The following is a 21,348-nucleotide window of genomic DNA, read 5'->3' on the forward strand; positions in this document are numbered from 1 at the left end:
TCTCCTGACCAGATCCAAGGTCATCCCATCCTCTGTCATTGAATTACAGTATGCAGACGGTGCTTGCGTTTGTGCACACTCAAAGGTCTTACTCCAAACCATCGTCAACACCTTCACTGAAGTGTACAAGAGTATGTACCTTACATTAAACGTCTGTAAGACAAAGGTTCTCTACCAATCTGCCCCTGCCACACAGTACTGTCCCCCGAGATCTATGACAAGGCCTTGGACAGTGTGGACCACTTTTCATACCTTGGGAGCCTACTGTCAACAAAGGCAGATGTCGATGATGAAGTCTAACACTGCCTTCAGCGTGTCAGTGCAGCCTGAGGAAGAGAGTGTTTGAAGACCAGGATCTCAAACCCGGCACCAAGCTCATGGCCTACAGAGCAGTAGTGATACCCGCCCTCCTATATGCTTCAGAGACATGGACCATGTACAGAAGTACCACCAACAATGCCTCCACAAGATCCTGCAAATCCATTGGCAGGATAGGCACACCAACATCAGTGTTCTTGCTCATGCCAACATCCTCAGCATCGAAGCATTGACCACACTCGATCAGCTCTGATGGATGGGCCACCTCGTCCACATGCCTGATACCAGACTCCAAAAACAAGCGCTTTACTCAGAGCTCCGACACGGCAAGCGAGTCCCAGGTGGGCAGAGGAAATGCTTCAAGGACACCCTCAAAACCTCCTTGATAAAATGCAACATCCCCATGAACACCTGGGAATCCCTGGCCCGAGACCGCACAAAGTGAAGGAAAAGCAGCTGGGAAGGCGTCGAACACCTCGAGCTTCTTCGCTGCGAGCACGCGGAAGCCGAGTACAAACAGCGGAAGGAGCGTGTGACAAATCAAGCACCCCACCCACCTGTCCCTCCAACCACCACCTGCCCCATCGGTGACAGAGACTGTAGATCCCGCATTGGTCTCATCAGTCACCTGAGAACTCACATTAGTGTGGAAGCAAGCCATCCTCGACTCTGGGGGACTGCCAGAGAAGATCCCAGGTGGAAAGTGTACCTGTGCAAACATTGGGCAAGCATAGGATGGAGGAATGGCCTGTGTGGCCGAATAGTCGACTGATACTCATTAATCAAGGCTCACACGTGAACCACAGTGACTGGGGCAAGAAACTGTAGGGCTGCTGGCAGACGTGGGGGCTTTACCCGAGTCACAAGCCCGCCCTTTCAGGAGAGGAGGGAGAAATTGGACGGGGGAACCCATTCAACATAAGTTGATTGGAATATTTTCCAAATTGAAAGACATGGAATGTTGTGTCTGGATATTGCAGCCCTCTGCCCACACACACACAGCAGTGCGGTTTTCCTGCAGTCCCCACCCTATGGGCATTGGATGTATCTCCTGGGCGGTCACAGTGTATCAGTTTGTATTCGCCGGCAAATCGCTACCCTTGAACCGGAACTCCTTGAGCGGATTGGTTACACTGCGCTGTTGTTACTGTGTGTCTGTATTGGAGGAAGGATAAGTCACTGGTGCAGACACACACACAACACATACACACCACAAATGATGTGAAGCTCCACTTGAAGGTTGTGTGTGTGCTTTTATTTTTCCTTCCTCGAGGAGAACATTTAACCGTGAAGAACTTCTAAATGAGTGTGATTTAAAATGACTTACAGGTGTAAAATGAGGGAGAGGGAGCGGGAGATGGGCTGCTGAGCTCCTTCCCTACAGTCGGTTAGCCTGTGTCAGGAGAAGGAGGGAAAAGCTCTCCCTCCGATGGCTGTTCAGTGCTAGCTCCGGCCGGATGAGGGTGTATCTCTGATCGGACACTGCATTCCCCCCCCCCCCCCCCCTTCTCTCATAAATTTCGTTTTGTGTGTGTGTGTGTGTGTGTGTGTGGAAATCCAACTCCCTTTGGCCGGGGAGCCTTCATTCAGATCGAGGAAGAGGAGGAGGAAAGCCTCCAAGAGAGGAAAGATGGGGAATACCACTTCATGCTGCGTCTCGTCCAGCCCCAAACTGCGGAGGAACCACGCTCGGCTGGAGACCTACCGCACCGACACCGACATCAGCCGGGAGGACACAGGCTGCAACCTGCAGCACATCAGCGATAGGGAGGCGGTGGACGGTACGTGGCCATGCTCTTGTTTCTCCTTCTCCTCCTCTCCCACCCACTCCCTCAGCCCGGGGCCTGGCATCTTCACTCACCGCCCCCCCCATATATCATCAAGACTTACCCCGGCCTGGGCACAACATGTCTGCGGCCCCGGGGGGAAGCTAGCTCCGGCCAATGTACTTTTTGGGCGGTCAGCGCTCCTGTGCACCAGCCTTCTCACACATTGTGCTCCTCTCACTATCCTCCTGCTCCAATGCAGCATTTAAAGTCCTCTTTTATATATTATATATGTAAAGTCCTCTTTTATATGTTATATATGTAAAGTCCTCTATATATCTATAAAGTCCTCCTTTTGTTTTAAAAGATGAAATATCTGCTGCTGTTAACTTGCTCTTGGTGATGCGAGTCTGAAGTGAGAAAAGAAGAAACGGCTTCAAAAGCTGATCATTACCGTTTTTATTTAAAAAAAAATGCCGATTGAAACGATTATCAATCTCTGTCTGATCTGATTCTTAAATAATGGACACAAACAAGCAAAACGTCCAAATGACAGGCATGCTTGCCTCTGACAGAAACAGCTCGCTTTGTACCGGGTTTTCCAGTTTAAATACTTTTTTTAAAGTCACTTCATAATTTGAGGGGCACTGCGGGAATTTTGGCGAATGGAGTTACTGCGAGGAATTGCCTCCCGCGCCTCCGGGTCAGTCCGCTGCCGAGGGCGGGAGCCTGCCCTGGGGGCTGCCGGTGAAGCCCAGCAGCGACTGGCGCTGGGACAGGGCTTGCTGAGCGGAGTAACTCCCCCCGGCGTGAGCATTTAGTCCCCCTTTCCTCCCTTCTGGATCAATGTACTTTCTGACCGTATTGGGGAAGATGTTTCAAGTTACAGTGCCCCGTTTATTGTTTGTGTGTAGAAGATCCAGACCTGTGACTGGGGTTGGCACTTTAGGAATGTTCTGCTTGGCTTTGATGTGTGTTTGTGTGTCTCGACTCAACCGTGTTAATCTCTGGCGTGGACAGGAGTCTCTGCTCCGAGGGGCTGGTGCTTCGTAGTGGTATGATGGCGAGAAATCACAAATTGCTCATCTTACAGACGTCAGCTGGGAAACCACAAGAGCATGTGCTTAAAAACATTCCAAAAGAGGCTGATGCTTTCTGATGTATGCAGATACAGTCCTATTTAGCTGATTACTGTGATTAGGGAGATAGATAGCTGCATGAAAGAAAGACGTGCATTTATATAGCATCTTTCACGACCCCTGGATTTACAGCCAATGAGGTAGTTCTTGAAGTGTAGTCACTGTTGTAATGTAGGAAACGCGGCAGCCAATTTGTGCACAGGAAGCTGCCACAAACAGCAATGTGACAATGACTAGATAATCTGTTTTAGTGATGTTGATAGAACCACAGAATGGTTACAGCACGGAAGAAGGCCATTCGGCCCGTTGAGTCCGTGCCGGCCCTCTAAGAACACTTCAGCCAGTCCCACTCCCCCGCCATTTTGCCGTAGCCCTGCAATTTTTTTCTTTCAAGTACTTCTCCAACTTCCTTCTGAAAGCAGTGATTGAGTCTGCCTCCACCACCCTTTCAGGCAGTACATTCCAGATCCTAACCACTTGCTGTGTTTTTTAAAAAAAAACGTTTTTTCTTGTGTCCTTTGGCTTTTTTGCCAGTCATAAGAACATAAGAATTAGGAACAGGAGTAGGCCATCTAGCCCCTCGAGCCTGCTCCGCCATTCAACAAGATCATGGCTGATCTGGCCGTGGACTCAGCTCCACTTACCCGCCTGCTCCCTGTAACCCTTAATTCCCTTATTGGTTAAAAATCTATCTCTCTGTGATTTGAATACATTCAATGAGCTAGCCTCAACTGCTTCCTTGGGCAGAGAATTCCACAGATTCACAACCCTCTGGGAGAAGAAATTCCTTCTCAACTCGGTCTTAAATTGGCTCCCCTGTATTTTGAGGCTGTGCCCCCTAGTTCTAGTCTCCCCGACCAGTGGAAACAACCTCTCTGCCTCTATTTTGTCTATCCCTTTCATTATTTTAAATGTTTCTATAAGATCACCCCTCATCCTTCTGAACTCCAACGAGTAAAGACCCAGTCTACTCAATCTATCATCATAAGGTAACCCTCTCATCCCCGGAATCAGCCTAGTGAATGGTCTCTGTACCTCTTCCAAAGCTAGTATATCCTTCCTTAAGTAAGGAGACCAAAACTGCATGCAGTACTCCAGGTGCGGCCTCACCAATACCCTGCAGCAGGACCTCCCTGCTTTTGTACTCCATTCCTCTCGCAATGAAGGCCAACCTGATTACCTGCTGCACCTGCAAACTAACCCTTTGGGATTTGGCAGACGCAGCGTGGCCTAATGGTCAAGGCGTCTGACTTGGATTATAACCACAAAGTTATCAGAAGATTACAGGTTCGAGTCCTGCCTCGGTCAATTAGCTCGCTGCCTGAAATTAGAGGCCGCGTGGCCAAATGGATAAGGCATCTGACTTCGATTGCAACCATGATGTTATCAGAAGATTGCAGGTTCGAGTCCTGCCGTGGTCAACTAACTCACCGCGTGAAATTTGGCGGGTGGACTCCCTGCCGGAGGAACTCAGGCCTTTGCCTGGAGCACGACCCATCTCCTCTATCTGGGAGTCTACCTTAGCCCCGACGAGGAAGCCTGGCCGGCGAACTGGCAGGAGCTGGAGGCCAAGGTCGCCGCTCGCCTAGGGCGCTGGACAGGACTGCTCCGAGTGCTGTCCTACAGGGGTCGAGCGTTAGTCATAAACCAGCTGGTGGCCGCCATGTTGTGGTACCAGCTGGTCACTTTGACCCCTCCCCCTGCGTTTGTCGCCAAGATACAGAAGAAGCTGGTGGACTTCTTCTGGAACAACAGGAAGCACTGGGTCTCTGCAGCGGTCTTGAGGCTCCCGCTTGGGGAGGGCGGTCAGTCGTTGGTGTGCGTCAGCGCCCAGCTCGCGACTTTCCGTCTTCAGACCCTGCAGAGGTACCTTTACGTTGAGCCCCCTCCTAGGTGGCGTGCTCTGGCGACGTGTTTCTTCCGCCAGCAGCACGGCCTCAATTACGACACGCAGCTCCTGTTTGTGAGTGTGGGGGGCGTCAGGACCGCCCTCAGGGAGCTGCCTGTCTTTTACAAGGAACTCATCAGGGTCTGGAACAAAGTCTCCACCAAGCGCAGCTCTCCACCGGCTGGAGTGGCGGCTGTCCTGCAGGAGCCGCTGCTCGGGAATCCGTACCTCCACGACCGAGGTTTCAGGTCGGACGAGAGGACTGTGGCTGGTGAGGTGACCAGGGTCAGGGACCTGCTCGATGGCGGAGGAGCGGGCTGGATGGTGCCAGACACGCTGGCGCGGCGCCTAAATTCTGCCAACGTCCGCCGCGCGGCCGATGCCATCGAGCTGCTAAAAACAGCTCTGGGCCCCGACTCTGTTAGGTGCATCGAGGAGGCTCAAGCACGTAGGGAGATCCCGTCCGAACTGAAACCCCGTCCGGACGGAATTCCTCATTGGCGTCAAGCCCCGGAACCTCCCTCGGGAGCCGGCGCCTCACAACTTGAGCCGCCTCGGGGAAATCCCCTCCGTGCCTTTCAGTTCCGCGCGGAGGGGTTTCCTGTATGGACTGCTCCTGCACACTCTCAACTTTGCCATCCTCGCCTACCGTCCGGACACGCCATAAGCGTACTATCTTGCCGTCCGGAGGAGGCGAGGATCCCCGATGGAGGGCACTCTACGCGGGAGTCCTCCCAGTATTTATCAGGGACTTGGCCTGGAGGGTGGTGCACGGAGCAGTCCCGTGCAATAAATTTTTAAGCCGGTTCACGGGCTCCCAGGCCGCCTGCAATTTCTGCGATCTGGAAGAGTCCGTGTTCCATGTTTTTATTGAGTGCACGAGGTTGCAGCCCCTGTTTTGCTATTTAAAGGGGCTGCTCCTGAAATTCTGGCTGCACTTCAGTCCCACACTCCTGATCTTCGGGCACCCTGTGCGGAGGGGAGCGGGTAGGTCTGAGGGCCTCCTCGTAGGACTGCTCCTGGGCATGGCCAAGGGTGCCATCAGCCGGTCCAGGCAGCGGGTGGTCGAGGGGATCGTTCAGCCAGACTGCCTGCCTCTCTTCCGCGCGTACATCCGGTCCAGGGTGTCCTTGGAGATGGAGCACGCGGTGTCCACCGGTACGCTCGCGGCCTTCCGTGAGAGGTGGGCACCGGAGGGACTGGAGTGCATCATCACGCCCGGCAACCAAATTTTAATTTGATTTTATGTTTTTAAGCTAATTTGTTTTAATTGCCGGTGCTTTTAGTGTCCCCCTTCCCTTTTATAGGGGGCACTTGGAAAAAATTTGATTCTGCCCAAAAAAACCCCCCCAAAAATAAAAAAGGGCCTTGTAAATGTTGGTGTTTCCCCCAAATCGGGGGGCACGGTTTAATGTTTTTTGTTGACTCCTAAAAGAGTTTCATGCACAAGGACCCCCAGGTCCCTCTGCACCGCAGCATGTTGTAAAGTCACCTTAAATCTGTGTCCTCTGGTTCTCGGCCTTTCTGCCAATGGGAGCAGTTTCTCTCTATCTATTCTGTCCAGACCCTTCATGATTTTGAACACCTCTATCAAATCTTCTCTGCTCCAAGGAGAACAACCCCAGCAGTCTAACAACGTAACGGAAGTCCCTCATTCCTGGAATCATTCTCGTAAATCTTTTCTGCACTCTCTCTAATGCCTTCATATCCTTCCTAAAGTGCGGTGCCCAGAATTGGACGCAATACTCTAGTTGAGGCCGAACCAGTGTTTTATACAGGTTCATCATAATTTCTACACTTTCAAACTCTTACCTCTATTCACGAAGCCCAGGATCCCGTAAGCTTTTTTAAAATTGCTTTCTCAACCTTTCCAGCCACCTTCAATGATTTGTGCACAAACAGCCCTAGGTGTCTCTGTTCATGCACCCCATTTAGGATTGTACCCTTTAGTTAATATTTCCTCTCATATTTTGGTAGAAAGAATATCACTTTACAATTTTCTGCATTAAATTTCATCTGCCACATGTCCGCCCATTCCACTAGCCTGTCTATGTCCTCTTGAAGTCTTTTCAATATCCTCCTCACTGATCACGATGCATCCAAGTTTTGTGTCATCTGCAAATTTTTTAATTGTGCCCTGTACACCCACATCCAAGTCATTAATATCTATCAAGAAAAGCATTGGAACCAGTACTGACCCCTGGGCAACACCACTGTATACCTTCCTCCAGTCTGAAAAACATTCACCACTGCTCTCTGTTTACTGTCACTTAGTCAATTTCGTATCCATGCTGCCACTGTCCCTTTTATTCCATGGGCTTCAACTTTGCTGGCAAGCCTATTATGTGGCACTTTGTCGAATGCCTTTTGGAAATCGATCGCATCAACCGCATTTAAGTGCAGCTAGCCTTTCTAGTACCTCGGCTTTATCAATTCTTATCCCATCCAATACCACCTCTACCACCTCCTTTTACTATGTCTATGGCAGCATCTTCTTCCTTGGTGAAGACTGATGCAAAGTTCTCATTTAGTACCTCAGCTATACTCTCTGCCTCCATGCATAGGCCTCCTTTTTGGTCCATAATCGGCCCCACCTCCCCTTACTACCCGTTTACTATTTATATGCCTATCGAAGACTTTTGGATTACCTTTTATGTTGGCTGCCATTCTATTCTCATACCCTCTCTCCGCCCCTCTTATATACTTTTCCACTTCTCCTCTGAACTTTCTATATTTAGCCTGATTCTCGGATGTATTCTCGAGCTGATATCTATCATATGCCCTCTTTTTCTTCTTTATCTTACTCTTTATCTCTATTGTCATTGAGGGAGCTCTGACTTTAGTTGCCCTGCCTTTCCCCCTAGTGGGAATGTACTTTGACTGTGCCCAAACTATTTCCTCTTTAAAGGCAGTACATTGTTCCACCACAGTTTTGCCTGCCAATCTTTGATTCCAAATTACCTGGGTCAGATCTGTTCTCATCCCACTGAAATTTGCCTTCCTCCAATTACATATTTTTACTCTAGATTGCTCCCTGTCTTTTTCTATAGCTAATCTAAACCTTATGATACTATGATCACTGTTCCCTCAATGTTCACCGACTAACACTTGCTCCACTTGACCTCCCTCACTCCCCAGGATCAGATCCAGCAATGTCTCCTTCCTCATTGGGCCGGAAACATACTGATCAAGAGTGGTGTTCTTAACACACCAGAAATTATTCCCCCTCTCTGCCCTTTACACTTACTATCCCAGTCTATATTCGGATAGTTGAAGTCTCCCATTATCACTACTCTACTCTATAATTCTTGCATTTCTTTGTAATTTCTCTGCAAAGTTTCTCCTCCATATTGTTCCCACTGGTTGGTGGCCTATAGAATACACTGAGTAGTGTAATAGCCCCTCTATTATTTCTTAACTCTAGCCATATAGATTCTGTGCTTTACAAATAGTTTTAAATAAAGTACCTACTTTTTTCTGGTCAAAGCACAGTTCCATAAGTTTATATTATTTTCATTAACCTGATCCATAAATTTTCTCTTCTGACTGTAAGCACTTTGCAGATGAGATGCTAAACAAGATCCCGCCTGCTGGTCCGGGCGGATGTAAAAGATGACACGGCATTGTTCAAAGATGAGTAAGGGGAGGGGACTCTGGGACTGACCAGATGGACAGTAATGGCCTTTTCTTGTCCTGTTCCTATGTCCAGACCAACATTCCTTCCTCAACCAACACCATCAAATAACAGATTAACTGGTATCGACGAATTTAGATGGGCTGAATGGCCTTCCTCATCTGAAACTATAATTCTCCTCTACATGCTGCCTGTTGGAAACATCAACTGAAGATGTAATGTGTTTATACATGTATGCTGACGACACCCAGCTCGACCCCTTCATGGCCTCTGTGTTGTCAGGCTGTCAATACCCCCTCCTGAAAAAGCCCACACTTGACCCCTCTGTCCTTGCAAACTGCTGCCCCATTTCCAACTTCCCTTTCCTCTCAAGTCCTTGAACGTGTTGTCGCCTCCCAAATCTGTGCCCATCTTTCCTGCAATTCCATGTTTGAGTTGCTTCAATCAGGTTTCTGACCCCGCCACAGTACCGAAACGGCCCTTATCAAAGGCACAAATGACATCATATGTGACTGTGGTGAGCTATCCCTTCTGATCCTTCTCGACCCGTCTGCAGCCTTTGATCTGGTTGAACACACGATCTTCCTCCCAACACATCTTCACCGCCATCCAGCTGGGTGGGCCAGCACTCGCCTGGTTCCATTCTTATTTATCCAGTTGTAGCCAGAAAATCACTTGCAATGGCTTCTCTTCCCACTCCTGCATCATTACCTCTGGTGTCCCCCAAAGATCTGTCCTTGGCCCCTCCTAGTTCTTATCTACATGCTGCCCCTCGATGGCATAATTTGAAAACATGTCAGGTTCCACTTGTATGCTGACGAAGCCCAGCTCTACCTCCGCATCACCTCTCACGCCCCCTCCACAGTCTCTAATTTGTCACACTGCTTGTCCAACCTCCAGTACTGGAGGAGAAGAAATTTCCTCCAGCTAAATATTGAGAAGACTGAAGCAACTGTGTTTTCGGTCCCCGTCACAAACTCTCTGCCCTAGCCACCAACTCCTTCCCGCTCTAATAACTGCCTGAAGCTGAAACAGACTGTTCGCAATCTTTGTGTCGTATTTGACTCTGAGATGCGCTTCTGACCGCGTATCTGCTCCATCACTGAGACCACCTACTTCACCTCTGTAACATTGCCCGACTCCACTGCTGGTTCAGCTCATCTGCTGAAACCCACATCTATGCATTTGTTACCTCTAGACTTGACTATGCCAATGCTCCCCTGGCTGGCCTCCCATGTTCTACCTTCCATAAACTTGAGCTCATCCAAAACTCTGCTACCCACATCCTAACTCACCCTTGTGCTCACTGACCTACATTGGCTCCTAGTCCGGCAATGCCTTAATTTAAAAATTCTCATCCTTGTTTTCAAATCCTTCCGTGGCCTTGTCCTTCCCCATCTCTAGAACCTCCTCCAGCCCCACAACCCTCTGAAATCTCTGTACTTCTACAATTCTGACCTCTTGTGCATCCCCAATTTTAATCATTGATGGCTGTGCCTTTAGCTGCCTTGGCCCCAAGCTCTGGAATTCCCTCCCTAAACCCCTCTGCCTCTTTATTTCTCTCTCTTTCCTCCTTTTAAAATGCTCCATAAAACTTCCTTTTTGACCAAGCATTTTATGTGGCTCGGTGTCAAATTTTGTTAGATAACGCTTCTGTGAATTGCCTTCGGATGTTTTATTATCTTAAAGGTGCTATATAATTGCAAGTTGTTACTGACGAGGAGAAGAATTGGGATATGATGATTGAAACTGGTTAAAGAGGCTTTTAAAGTGATTGGATGTATCAATGTGGAATGGTTTAGGTTGAGAATTAAAGAAGGGCAGGACAGTTTACATAACCTTCATTGATATGATATCACAATTACCTGATTTGGACTGCAGCGCAGAGAAGGAAATTTACCATATGCTGCTTGTTCACAGCAAGGAAAAACATATTTAGCAAGTACTTCAAAGGCAATCCTTAAATAGGTCAACTCCGTCTATGAATTAGCATAAGCCAGGAAAAAAACCCTGAATTGCTGTCGTGTTTTTAAAGTTTTGTTCCTGGTAACATGAGCAGCAACTTTTGACTATTGCTTGGAGATGCTTGCCCTGGTATAATTCTCTTGCAAAACTTTTTAAGTAAAGATGAAGATTTAAACTGAAAGAGGTGACTTGATTTACTGAGTGGCAGTCATAATAAGTGGACCTTTTTTGCAGTCTCATTCGTTAGCAAAAACATATTTAATAGCTAGCTATATATATATATATATGGTTGAGCAAATAAAATCTGAATTTAGTTTTGTCCCCAGATTACATTTAGCCAAAAGCTGCTGTAGTTTCTCTCAGTATAGCCCTAATTTTCCCTCCCTCAATTCCAAGGGTTGCAGACATGAGCGTATCTGGTGCACAACTGGCTTAGCCATCCATTGCCACGCCAAGCTCTACCGGGTCTCATTCTCCTGCTAAAACCACTAGGATCACCCTGGAGAGCAAAGATACTCCAGGGCTTTTTTCTATTCCTGGCCTTCCTTACATGTCTCTATACTGCCTCTGCCACACACTCGAATAACAAATGAGAGGAGGTCACAAATTTGTTTTGTCGCCAAGAGAACATCTATTCAGTTACATCATCCTCTCTTCCTACCAAGCTAAGCTTCCCTGATGGCCTCCCTGCTCAGGCGCTCAAACCCTATTGCTCTCTCATTACTCTCCAGTCTCCCCTTAATGCCATCTTCAAGCTCACCTTGTGCCTTCTTGATTCCATTTCCTCCCATTCAGAACTGCCATCATTAGCCCTCCTCAAGAAAAACACCCACGAGCCTTCTGTCCTTGCAAACTACCACTCCATCTTCAACTTGCCTTTCCTCTCTCTAGTCCTTGAATATATTGTTGCCTGCAACATCAATGCCCATTGTTCCTACAACTACCTGTTTTAATCTCTCCAATGAGGTTTCCACCCTTCCCAGTGCAATAAAACAGCGCTAACTAAAGTCATGACCTCTATGCTGCTTTTGACTGTTGACCAAACCATCCTTCTTCAACACTTCTCTACTCAAGTCCAGCTTGGTTGAACTGCCACTCTTACTTCTCCATTTGTAGTTACAGCATCTCTACTAATAGCTTGTCTTCTCAACACGGTACCATCCCTTTGGAGACCCCAAAGATCCATCATTAGCCTCCTCCTGCTTCTCATCAACTTGCTGCCAATTGGTAACATCATCCACAGACAGGAGGTTAGCTTTGATATATATACCATGATCATATTAGAAACATAGAAACATAGAAAATAGGTGCAGGAGTAGGCCATTCGGCCCTTCTAGCCTGCACCGCCATTCAATGAGTTCATTGAATGGTTGTGCAGGCTCGAAGGGCCAAATGGCCTACTTCTGCACCTATTTTCTGTGTTTCTATGTTTACACCGATGACACACCAGTCTGCCTCTCCGCCTCTTTTGACCCTTTCACTGCCTGTATGTTATCAGACTGCTTGTCCAACAACCAGTGTTGGATAAATTGTCATCTCCATCAGCTCAATATCGGAGCGAGCAATGCCATTATCTTTTGCCCCACAACAAACGGCGTGCTCTCACCAATGATTCCATCTACCTCCACGGTTCCTCATCAGGCTGAACCAGGCTGCTCAGAACATTAGTGTCCTATTCCTTCCTAAACTGAGCTTCCGACCTCCTGTCATCCTCATCGCAAAGACTGCCGATGTCCATCTCTCTAACTTCTTGCGCCTCATGAATCTGTTGCTATAACCTTCATCCCTGTTTTTGTCACCTGAAGACTAGACTATTCCAATGTTCTCCTGCCAACTTCCCATCATACACCCTCCATAAACATCAACTCATCTAAAACTCTGCTATCCATATCCTATCCTGCACCGTTCCATTCTCCCATCACCCTTATCCTTGCTGACCTGTTCTGGAACTGCCTTCCTTAAATCCTCCACTCTCTGAATGATGGCCTCTCATCCTTTAAGACTCTCTCTAAATCCACCTCTTTGACCAAGCTTTTGGACACTCCTAATCATTCCTTCTTTGTATTGTCCATTTTCTTTTTGCCTTAGGCCTCTGTGAAGTGTTTTGGAAAGTTTTTCTACATTAAACGCTCTACACAAATACAAGTTGTTGTTCGTAATGAGTGAATTTGAGTATTTTTCATTTGTAGCATCGTTTCTAAAAAAAAAAGATAGGCCTCATTAAAAAGGCTGTTCTACCTTTTTTATTACAATGAAAGTGATATAAAACATTTTCCCTTTTTAGGAAAATTAAACTAAAAACCAACATTAGCAGTCAAGTAAGAATTCCATAAATTTGAAATATTTGCACTTTCTGCAACACAAAATATATTGACTGTGAATGTTGAGGAAAGGAGGAGTGAAAGAAAATTTACTTTTCATTTCCTTGTGAATACCAATAGCATGATAAAGGTACGCTGGCACATAAAACAACCCACTTTGAATGTCAGTATTAATAAGATTATAAATGTCCAGGATTTTCCCTTGCTGGGTTATGTAGAAATCTGGCTGGAAGGGAATCTGCAGCAGATAAGCTGGCAAGTTGGCTTTTTTCCACTCATAACTTCAGAACGCAAAAGGGCTTCATGAATAGTTAAGCTCATTTAGAAAATTAGTAGTCAATTCCTGTTAAAGGGGCACTTTTCACAGGGGGGAAAAAAAGCATTTGGCTGACCTTTTTTTGGCTTGTGGAAGGAGAAGATCCTGAAGAGTGACGTGATATTTTAATCATGTGCCATGCGCAAGTCTAAAATCATGTGTTTGATGTGATTTACTTCATTGCTTTTGTAAAGAAAGTTCGCCAAACACTTTTCTTTAAGCCATGCCCTTTTAAGTGTGAGCAACCTGCGTACCTCAATTCTTTTATTATTCATGAATCATAGTGAAGATATCACTAGTTCGACAGTGATTTAGAAACTAAGGCTGAATGCCAGAGTCTGAAACCAATGCAGCAAGAGGACATTCATAGCAGGTCTGTCAGCTGCTGAAAGGGAAAAATAGATCGACATTTTGGACACACACCTTCAGCAGTTCCCGTCTTTAGTAATATTGTATCTGGTTTTTATTGACTTCCAAAGTGTTTAAAGGTGTCGCAGTTCTAATTTACCAGTTTTGGTAGATTTTGCAAGTGAAATAAAACACCAGATTCACTTTCAACCAGACTGCAGTCTCTTGATGCTTTCCACCTGTGGCATTTAATTGTTTCTGGCGTTCAGCATCTATCACTGGGTTCAGTCAGAGTGTTCTTTCTCCTTCACCCCTCCCCATGTGCAGCCACTTACGGTGTGACTGACCCTTCTGATCCACTGCAGCTCCTTAGAAGTTGTAATTTGCAGTACACTTGAACAGTAACTACAGTGCCAAGCAAAGTGCTAGTCTGTGGGATGCGCTAATAACATCCACGACAGACGTTTACTTTCCTCGAGACTCCCTTCCAGGTTTTCACGTGTCAGCTAAGTGCTGTGCAATCTGCCAAAAGGTGATCCAGAGGTCCTGCAGCATATAATACAGGAGGTGTGTCATTTGACGTCTTCATATCGTAAACTGTGTTATCTGTTTTAAAAAGCAGTCAGGTGCTGATAACTGAAAATGTTCAATTAACAAACGACTGCAAATATCTACAGGTAGGAGATGTTTGCATTTTCAGTTACAATTTAATGGAAATCCTGCCTAGAAGGTAAACAAAGAATTTGTGGTTTAAGATGGCAAATCAAACATTTCAACCGAAATTCTAGCATCACTGCAGCCACCATTTGTGGATGGATTGGGCTGTTTCGGTGTGCTGACATAGACAGTATTAATGTAGGACAATTTGGTATGCATGAAGTAACCTATTCTAACTGGGAGTGTTCACTATGTTGTAATGTTGCTCACTAAACAAGCTGACTGTTAGCTAATTCTTAGTTTGGTAGCTTAGTTTACAGGCAATTGTGGTGTGGCCCGAGCAGATGTGTTGGGATGTGGCTACAAGTTAAACTCTGTTCTTTGCAGTGCTTCCCTGGCAATTACTAGGGGGCTCAGAAATCGTTTGTACAAATTGCTGACATTTTAGTTGAGTTTGGCAACGTTGTATCAGGCCTTAACTCCTTGAGCAGCTCTATTGCAACAATAAGAACATAAGCAGGAGTAGACCATTTGGCCCCTCAAACCTGCTACGCCATTCAATAAGATCCTGGCTGACCTGATCATGGACCCAGCTCCACTTCCCTGCCCGCTCCCCATAACCCTTTATTTTCATATCGCTCAAAAATCTGTCTCTCTCTGCCTTAAATATATTCAATGACCCAGTCGCCACAGCTCTCTGGGGCGAGAATTCCACAGATTTACAACCCTCTGAGAGAAGAAATTCCTCCTCATCTTAGTTTTAAATGGGCAGCCCCTTATTCTGAGACTATGTCCCCCTAGTTTTAGTTTCCCCTATGAATGGAAATATCATCTCTGCATCCATGGTTGCTCCTTTTTGAAGTTCAGTTTCTTTGTTAAGCCTGTTCTATTTCTGGATCTGAGATCGAGCTGAGAGTGCCTCGTGAGGTGGTTGTCTTTGTTTCAGGACTAGCTTTCTTCGAGCGCTGTGCCACAAGTTCACCTTATTGCGAACAAAGATTTTCTGTACTACAACAGCGGTAAGCACAATCATTCCCCCTCCCCCTTCCCACTTCACCCATGGCCATTGGTAATACTGCTTCAGTGTCTGTATAAACAGCCATCCTGGTGAGAAACAACAGGCCAGTTAGCCTGACATCAGTAGTAGGGAAAATGCTAGAATCTATTAAGGATGTGGCAACAGGGAACTTGGAATATGATTAGGCCGAATCAACACGGTTTTATGAAAGGGAAATCACGTTTGACACATCTGTCTGTTTTTTGAGGGTGTAACTAGCAGGGTAATTAAAGGGGAACTAGTGGATGCAGTATATTTGGATTCTCAGAAGGCATTCGATAAGGTGCCACACAAGAGGTTGTTGCACAAGCTGGGTTATTGACTCCTGGGATTGCGGTAATAAGTTGGCATAAATTGAGGATTGGTTAAGGGGCAGAAAACAGAGTAGGAATAAACTGGTCATTTTCAGGAAGGCAGTGCAGAACAAGTGGGGTGCCACATGGATGGGTGCTTGTGCCTCAGCTATTTACAATCTACATCAATGATTTGGATGAGGTGCACCCAGTGTCATATTTCCAAGTTTGCTGATGATGCAAAGCTAGGTGCGAAAATAAACTGAGGAAGATGCAAAGCGTTTGCAAAGTGATATAGACCGGTTAAGTGATTGGGCAAGAAGGTGGCAGGTGGAGTATAATGCGGGGAAGTGAGAAATTATCCACTTTGGTAGAAAGAATGGAAAAGCAGAATATTTTTAAAAAGGTGAGAGACGAGTAAATGTTGGTATTCCAAGGGATTTATGGGTCCTGGTACATGAATCACAGAAAGTTAACATGCAGGTACAGCAAGCAATTAGGATGGCATCTGGTATGTTAGCCTTTATTGCAAGGGGGTTGGAGTGTAAGAGTAAGGAAATCCTTCTGCAATTGTATAGGGCCCTGGTGAGACCACATCTGGAGTACTGTGCACAGTTTTGGTCGTCTTACCTAAGGAAGGATATACTTGCCTTCGAGGCAGTGCAACAAAGGTTCACTAGATTGATTCCAGGGGTGAGATAATTGTCCTATGATGAGAGATTGTGTAGAATTGGCCCTTTTTCTCTGGAGTTTAGAAGAATGAGAGGTGATTTCATATAAGATTCTGAGGGGGCTTGACAGGGTATCTGCTAAGAGGCTCTTTACCCTGGCTGGAGAGTTTAGAACTAGGGGTCATAGTCTCTGGGATCAGCCATTTAGGACTGAAATGAGGAGGAATTTCTTCATTCGAAAGGTTGTGGATCTGTGCATGCTCAGTCAATGCATATATTCAAAATTGATAGATTTTTGGGCATTAAGAGAATCGGGGGGATATGGAGATCCAGCGGGCAAGTGGAGTTGATGTAGAAGTTCAGCCACGATCTTATTGAATGACGGAGCAGGCTGGATGGCCCGTATGGCCGACTCCTCCTATTTTGTATGTTCTTATCACTGCACATTGGTGGTGATGTCATAGTGCAGTGTCTTAATGCTGTGACATCATCTCCCATTCACACAGTCCATTATTCCCACCAGGGACGTCATGATACAATGGCATGACATCACTATTCCGTGGCTATACATGGGTCAAGATGTCGTGGCCAGTATGCGCATGTATGGAATAGGAGAGTGGCGCAGTTAGCTTGCTGTCATAAGTTGTACTATCAAAGCAGGTAAAATGTGATGATTGATCCTGGGAGCTGACTTGTGTCCTATCTATCATTCTATGTTGCAACATGTTGCAACATTCCTGAGAGTTGCCTTCAAGTGAGATGTTAGGATTGCAGCCTTGACAAAAAAGTTAATGAGTAACATTGTTGGAAGTAGGCTGTATTGTCCCAGGAGTCACATTACTGGCTCATACAGTTTGTTACTTCATTGAATCATTCTTGTATAATGGATTGTCATTTTTTTTTAAAGAATGGTGTTGACATGATTAAGTAATTGGCACTAGGTGTTGCTAAGTGTTAGATACTGCACAAAGAAGGATGTGCTACTATGATCAGGGCAGTAATGTTGCCACTGTTGCAGCTAGCATTACAAATCTGTTGATTTTTGAAATATGAAAAACTGAAGAAGTTTTGGTTCCAATTGCTAGATTGTTGTGTGAATCTGGAGCTTGCTGCAGTAGTTAGTAGAGCGCTGCCATAGTGGGAGTTTCACAGTAGACTCTGGGAATGCAACCTCACCGAAGGCTCCTTAAATTGTCCCTTTTTAAGCTAAACATTTTCTAGTCACATTTTCATTAAAATTCTAATTGGTAATAGACTGAAGGCAAGTGGAATTATACCTTCAGCTGAGAAAGTACTGTATTAATCTTAGCAGAAATGTTGCTAACAAGTACTTGGCTGTATAACCACCACTCTGGTGTTTCTCACATAAGTGAGCCTTCATTTTCAGCCCTTCTCCATCAGAGGTTTTGTTCTTTGAATGTCAGGCAACTGAAGTGAAGTTTCTGTTACTTTCCTTTCTTGTAGGAGTTCACTCCTACTTTACAAGTGAACGTCAGTAATGTTGAGACTGTGCATCTCTAGCACCTGGACACCTTTATTCTGGGTTTCTGTCATTGCTGCTCTACAACTGATCACTGGAAATTGTGTGGGAACAGTCTGGGTTTACCTCCCTCTGATAATCCCCCAGCCTCTCCTAACTCTTTCTGCGCATTGCTTTGGTGCCAGGGTGGATAGCAAAGGTTCACCCTGTGCAATCCATTGATCTGTGGCATTGCATGTTGGTGCACCATATGAACTCAATTCTACAAATGTTTATTGATTTAAAAAAAAAATGGAGAATGGCCCATTTGGGGAGGTCCTGGTCTGTCCTTGATCCATCAATATCCTGCTCTGAAAACTCTGTCTCCACCTGGAAAGTTTGCATTTATTTGTCGAATGCAAATGATCATAATGTGAATTTTGTGGGGAATGTTTGCATTCTAGTCAATGTAATTTTCTTTAGCACAGACACAGTGAAGCTTTCAATAAATGTAATTCTTTTTTTTACCAGGCATATCACTTGGTTGCAAGCTTAGCAGAAGTGTGTCAATATTTTTACTAGGAAGCCCCTGTAAAAAACTTGTGAAATGTTATTCCAGCAATCTGTTTAGGGATGGCCTCACTTTCTAAAGTACCTGAAAAATTAACATGGTATTCATACCACAGAAACAGGCCATTCAGCCCAACAGGTCCATGCCGATGTTTCATAGAATCATAGAAATTTACAGCACGGAAAGAGGCCATTTCGGCCAATCGTGTCTGCGCCAGCCTAATCCCACCTTCCAGCTCTTGGGCCATAGCCCTGTAGGTTACGGCACTTTAAGTCCACATCCAAGTATTTTTTAAATGTGGTGAGGCTTTCCGCCTCTACCACCCTTTCAGGCAGTGAGTTCCAGATCCCCACCACCCTCATTTCTCCTCTAAACCTCCCCCCAATTATAGGTACTTTAAAACTGTGGCCCCTGGTTGTTGACCCCTCTGCCAAGGGAAACAGGTCCTTCCTATACACTCTATCCAGGCTGCTCATAATTTTATACACCTCAATCAGGTCTCCTCTGTTCCAAAGAAAATAGACCCAGCATCTCCAATGTTTCCTCAGCCAAAATTCTCCAGTCCAGGCAACATTCTTGTAAATCTCCTCTGCACCCTTTCCAGTGCTCCACACAAGCCTCCTCTCGCCCTTCTTCATGTAACTCCATCAACATAACCACCTATTCATTTCTCCTTCATGTTTATCTAGCTCCCCCCTTGTATGCTGTCTCTGCTAGTCATCTCAACTGCTCCCTGTGGTAACGAGTACCACATTCAGACCACTCTCTGGGTAAAGAAGTTTCTCCTGAATTCCTTATTGGATTATTAGTGACTATCTTATAGTTATGGCCCCTGGTTCTGGACTTTCCTGCAAGTGGAAACATCTTCTCTATGCCTACCCTATCAGGTCCTTTCATAAGGTCTACTCTATTGGGTTATTCCTCAGTCTACTCTCTTCTCGAGAAAAGAGCCCCAGCCTGTTAAATCTTTCCCGATGGGTATAACCTCTCCGTTCCTGTATCATTCCAGTAAATCTTTTCTGCACCTTCTCCAGTGCCTCTCTATATTTTTATAATATGGAGACCAGAACTGTGCAATGATCTAGAGATCACTGATTTGGGTAATTTTATATATAAGTGGCCCTGTTAATCATTTGTTCCCTTTCCAATTCCCCTTCTGCTTGTCTGTTGTGATCAGCATTTGGCAGATAGAGGAATTTGTGCTTGATTTTTTTTTTAGATAGGAACAAGAGCTAGGCTATGGCTTGGGAAAGAACTGCTGCAGTGATTTTGTTTATTTATAATATTCGGAAACAGTACTAACAATCCTTTAATTTGTTTGTATTTTTCACCCACTCTGGGAACACAAACTCTCGGTTAGCTGAACCAGCTCTTGGAGTATAAAAATTAGGCTGTCTTTTCCGATGGGGCTAAAGTCTAGGGGAAAACTACCCAGCAGCCGTTTTGCCTTACAAATGTGAATATTCCCTTTGACTGACAGGTCATAATCAGATAGATTTTTATTTAAAAGTCCAGGAAGCAGCTTTTATCCCCCGCCCCCAAGGTCAGTGTTTTTCATGTACACTTGTATATGCAGTTCAGAGTGTCCTCAATCCCATGACTTTGGTTCCTGGCTCATGATTGAGAAATCAAAGAAAGCAGAATAGCAAGATTGTTGTAGCTGCGACTTGTAAATGCAGACATAATGAGAAGTAACTATCTCAGCTAGAAAAATGTATTCAAAATTAAAGGCACGGTGAACAGAATTTTCAGTAAGTGGTTTATTTTCATTGTGAACTTTTGAACTGATTCTTCATGTTTATAAAACAGAGAAAAAGCACGTTAAATGCACCTAATGCAATCAGTTATTAGATTATTGGAGTGGAATACAACTCCTGGATGTAAATTCTGATTTAAAAATAAAATCCTCTGGTATAAGGCTGATCTTTTCTTACTTTTCCTTATTTTTCTCTCATTATTTTCTCCCCAGGAACAATGAGCCCTATTGCTCTGCTGTTGTCACTGTCCAGCTGATATCAGCTAAATTAGCATAGACCAAGGATCAAATTTAGCACCTCCTTGGTTTGATTCAGTTAATGTAGGATGGGTAAACTTCAATGGAAAAACCAAAAGAAAGCCGCAGTCTATATAACAATGATTTTTCCCCTCATTTCGAGCACCAGCCAGCTCTTTGTCCTCTATAATGGAGGCCGCACAAATAGTGCTCCGCTCGCCCCGTTCCTCTACCTCCCACTCCCTGTGAGGAAGTACCCTTTCTCCACTCGCTGCCTCTCCATAACATCATAGCGAATGGAGTTCACAATGTGGAGAATTACACCTATAAACCAACGTCCCCCTTCAGATTATAAACTGCTAGTAAATTTTACGTCCGAATATATAGAGCTACTGCCCTTTGACTTGCATTCAGCCTTGGAATTGGTTAGCGTCAATCAGAATGCTGGCAACTCCAGCGAATTCTCTGCTTCCCGACGTCCCTATTCTTGCATTAGGTTTAATATTCCTGCCTGCTCCTTCCTTCCTGGGGGAATGAGATAGGACACTCTGGAGAATTGGCTAGGCCCTGATTGGTTAAACATTGTAATGATGCGATTGAACATTGTGGCTTAATCTGACCATGTCATCAGCGTAACCAGTCAAACCCCAACATGAAAACCAGCCCATGGTCAGCAGCCTGAGAGCCTGATGAGATAACTTGGAATAGAACGCTGAGCATTGTCGATAGAGTTATAGTGCTTTTGGAACTCATTTTTCTTCTGAAGTGTCACTTTTGAATCTTCCTAATTTTTTTCAGTTAAATAGTGAAGCATTGTACTGCACAGGGACCTTGCAGTATATTTGCAGTATTGCTTCCAGCAGCAGGTTTCAATAAATGTGGTGGGGGGGGGGGGGAGGAGGGGTGGGGGAACTTCGCTTACAGCCCTTCAATTTGATCACCTTCATCATTT

General features: G+C 45.5%; 1 protein-coding gene and 1 non-coding gene across 2 annotated transcripts in view; both read left to right on the forward strand.

Annotated features, from left to right (window-relative positions):
• Nucleotides 1-1,848: 1,848 nt before the first annotated feature.
• Nucleotides 1,849-21,348, forward strand: part of ccny (cyclin Y) — a 256,269-nt gene continuing 236,769 nt past the window's right edge. The window contains exon 1 of the mRNA XM_070880090.1: nt 1,849-2,099. Within this exon, the coding sequence (XP_070736191.1) occupies nt 1,949-2,099 (151 nt within the window). The 5' untranslated portion in view covers nt 1,849-1,948. The remainder of the gene's footprint in view (nt 2,100-21,348) is intronic.
• trnar-ucg (transfer RNA arginine (anticodon UCG)) lies at nt 4,556-4,644 on the forward strand. Its single transcript is given in 2 exon segments — nt 4,556-4,592; nt 4,609-4,644. It is a non-coding gene; the product is annotated as a tRNA-Arg (tRNA).

The sequence above is a fragment of the Pristiophorus japonicus genome, chromosome 5 (assembly GCF_044704955.1).
Source record: "Pristiophorus japonicus isolate sPriJap1 chromosome 5, sPriJap1.hap1, whole genome shotgun sequence".
Classification (NCBI taxonomy): domain Eukaryota; kingdom Metazoa; phylum Chordata; class Chondrichthyes; family Pristiophoridae; genus Pristiophorus; species Pristiophorus japonicus.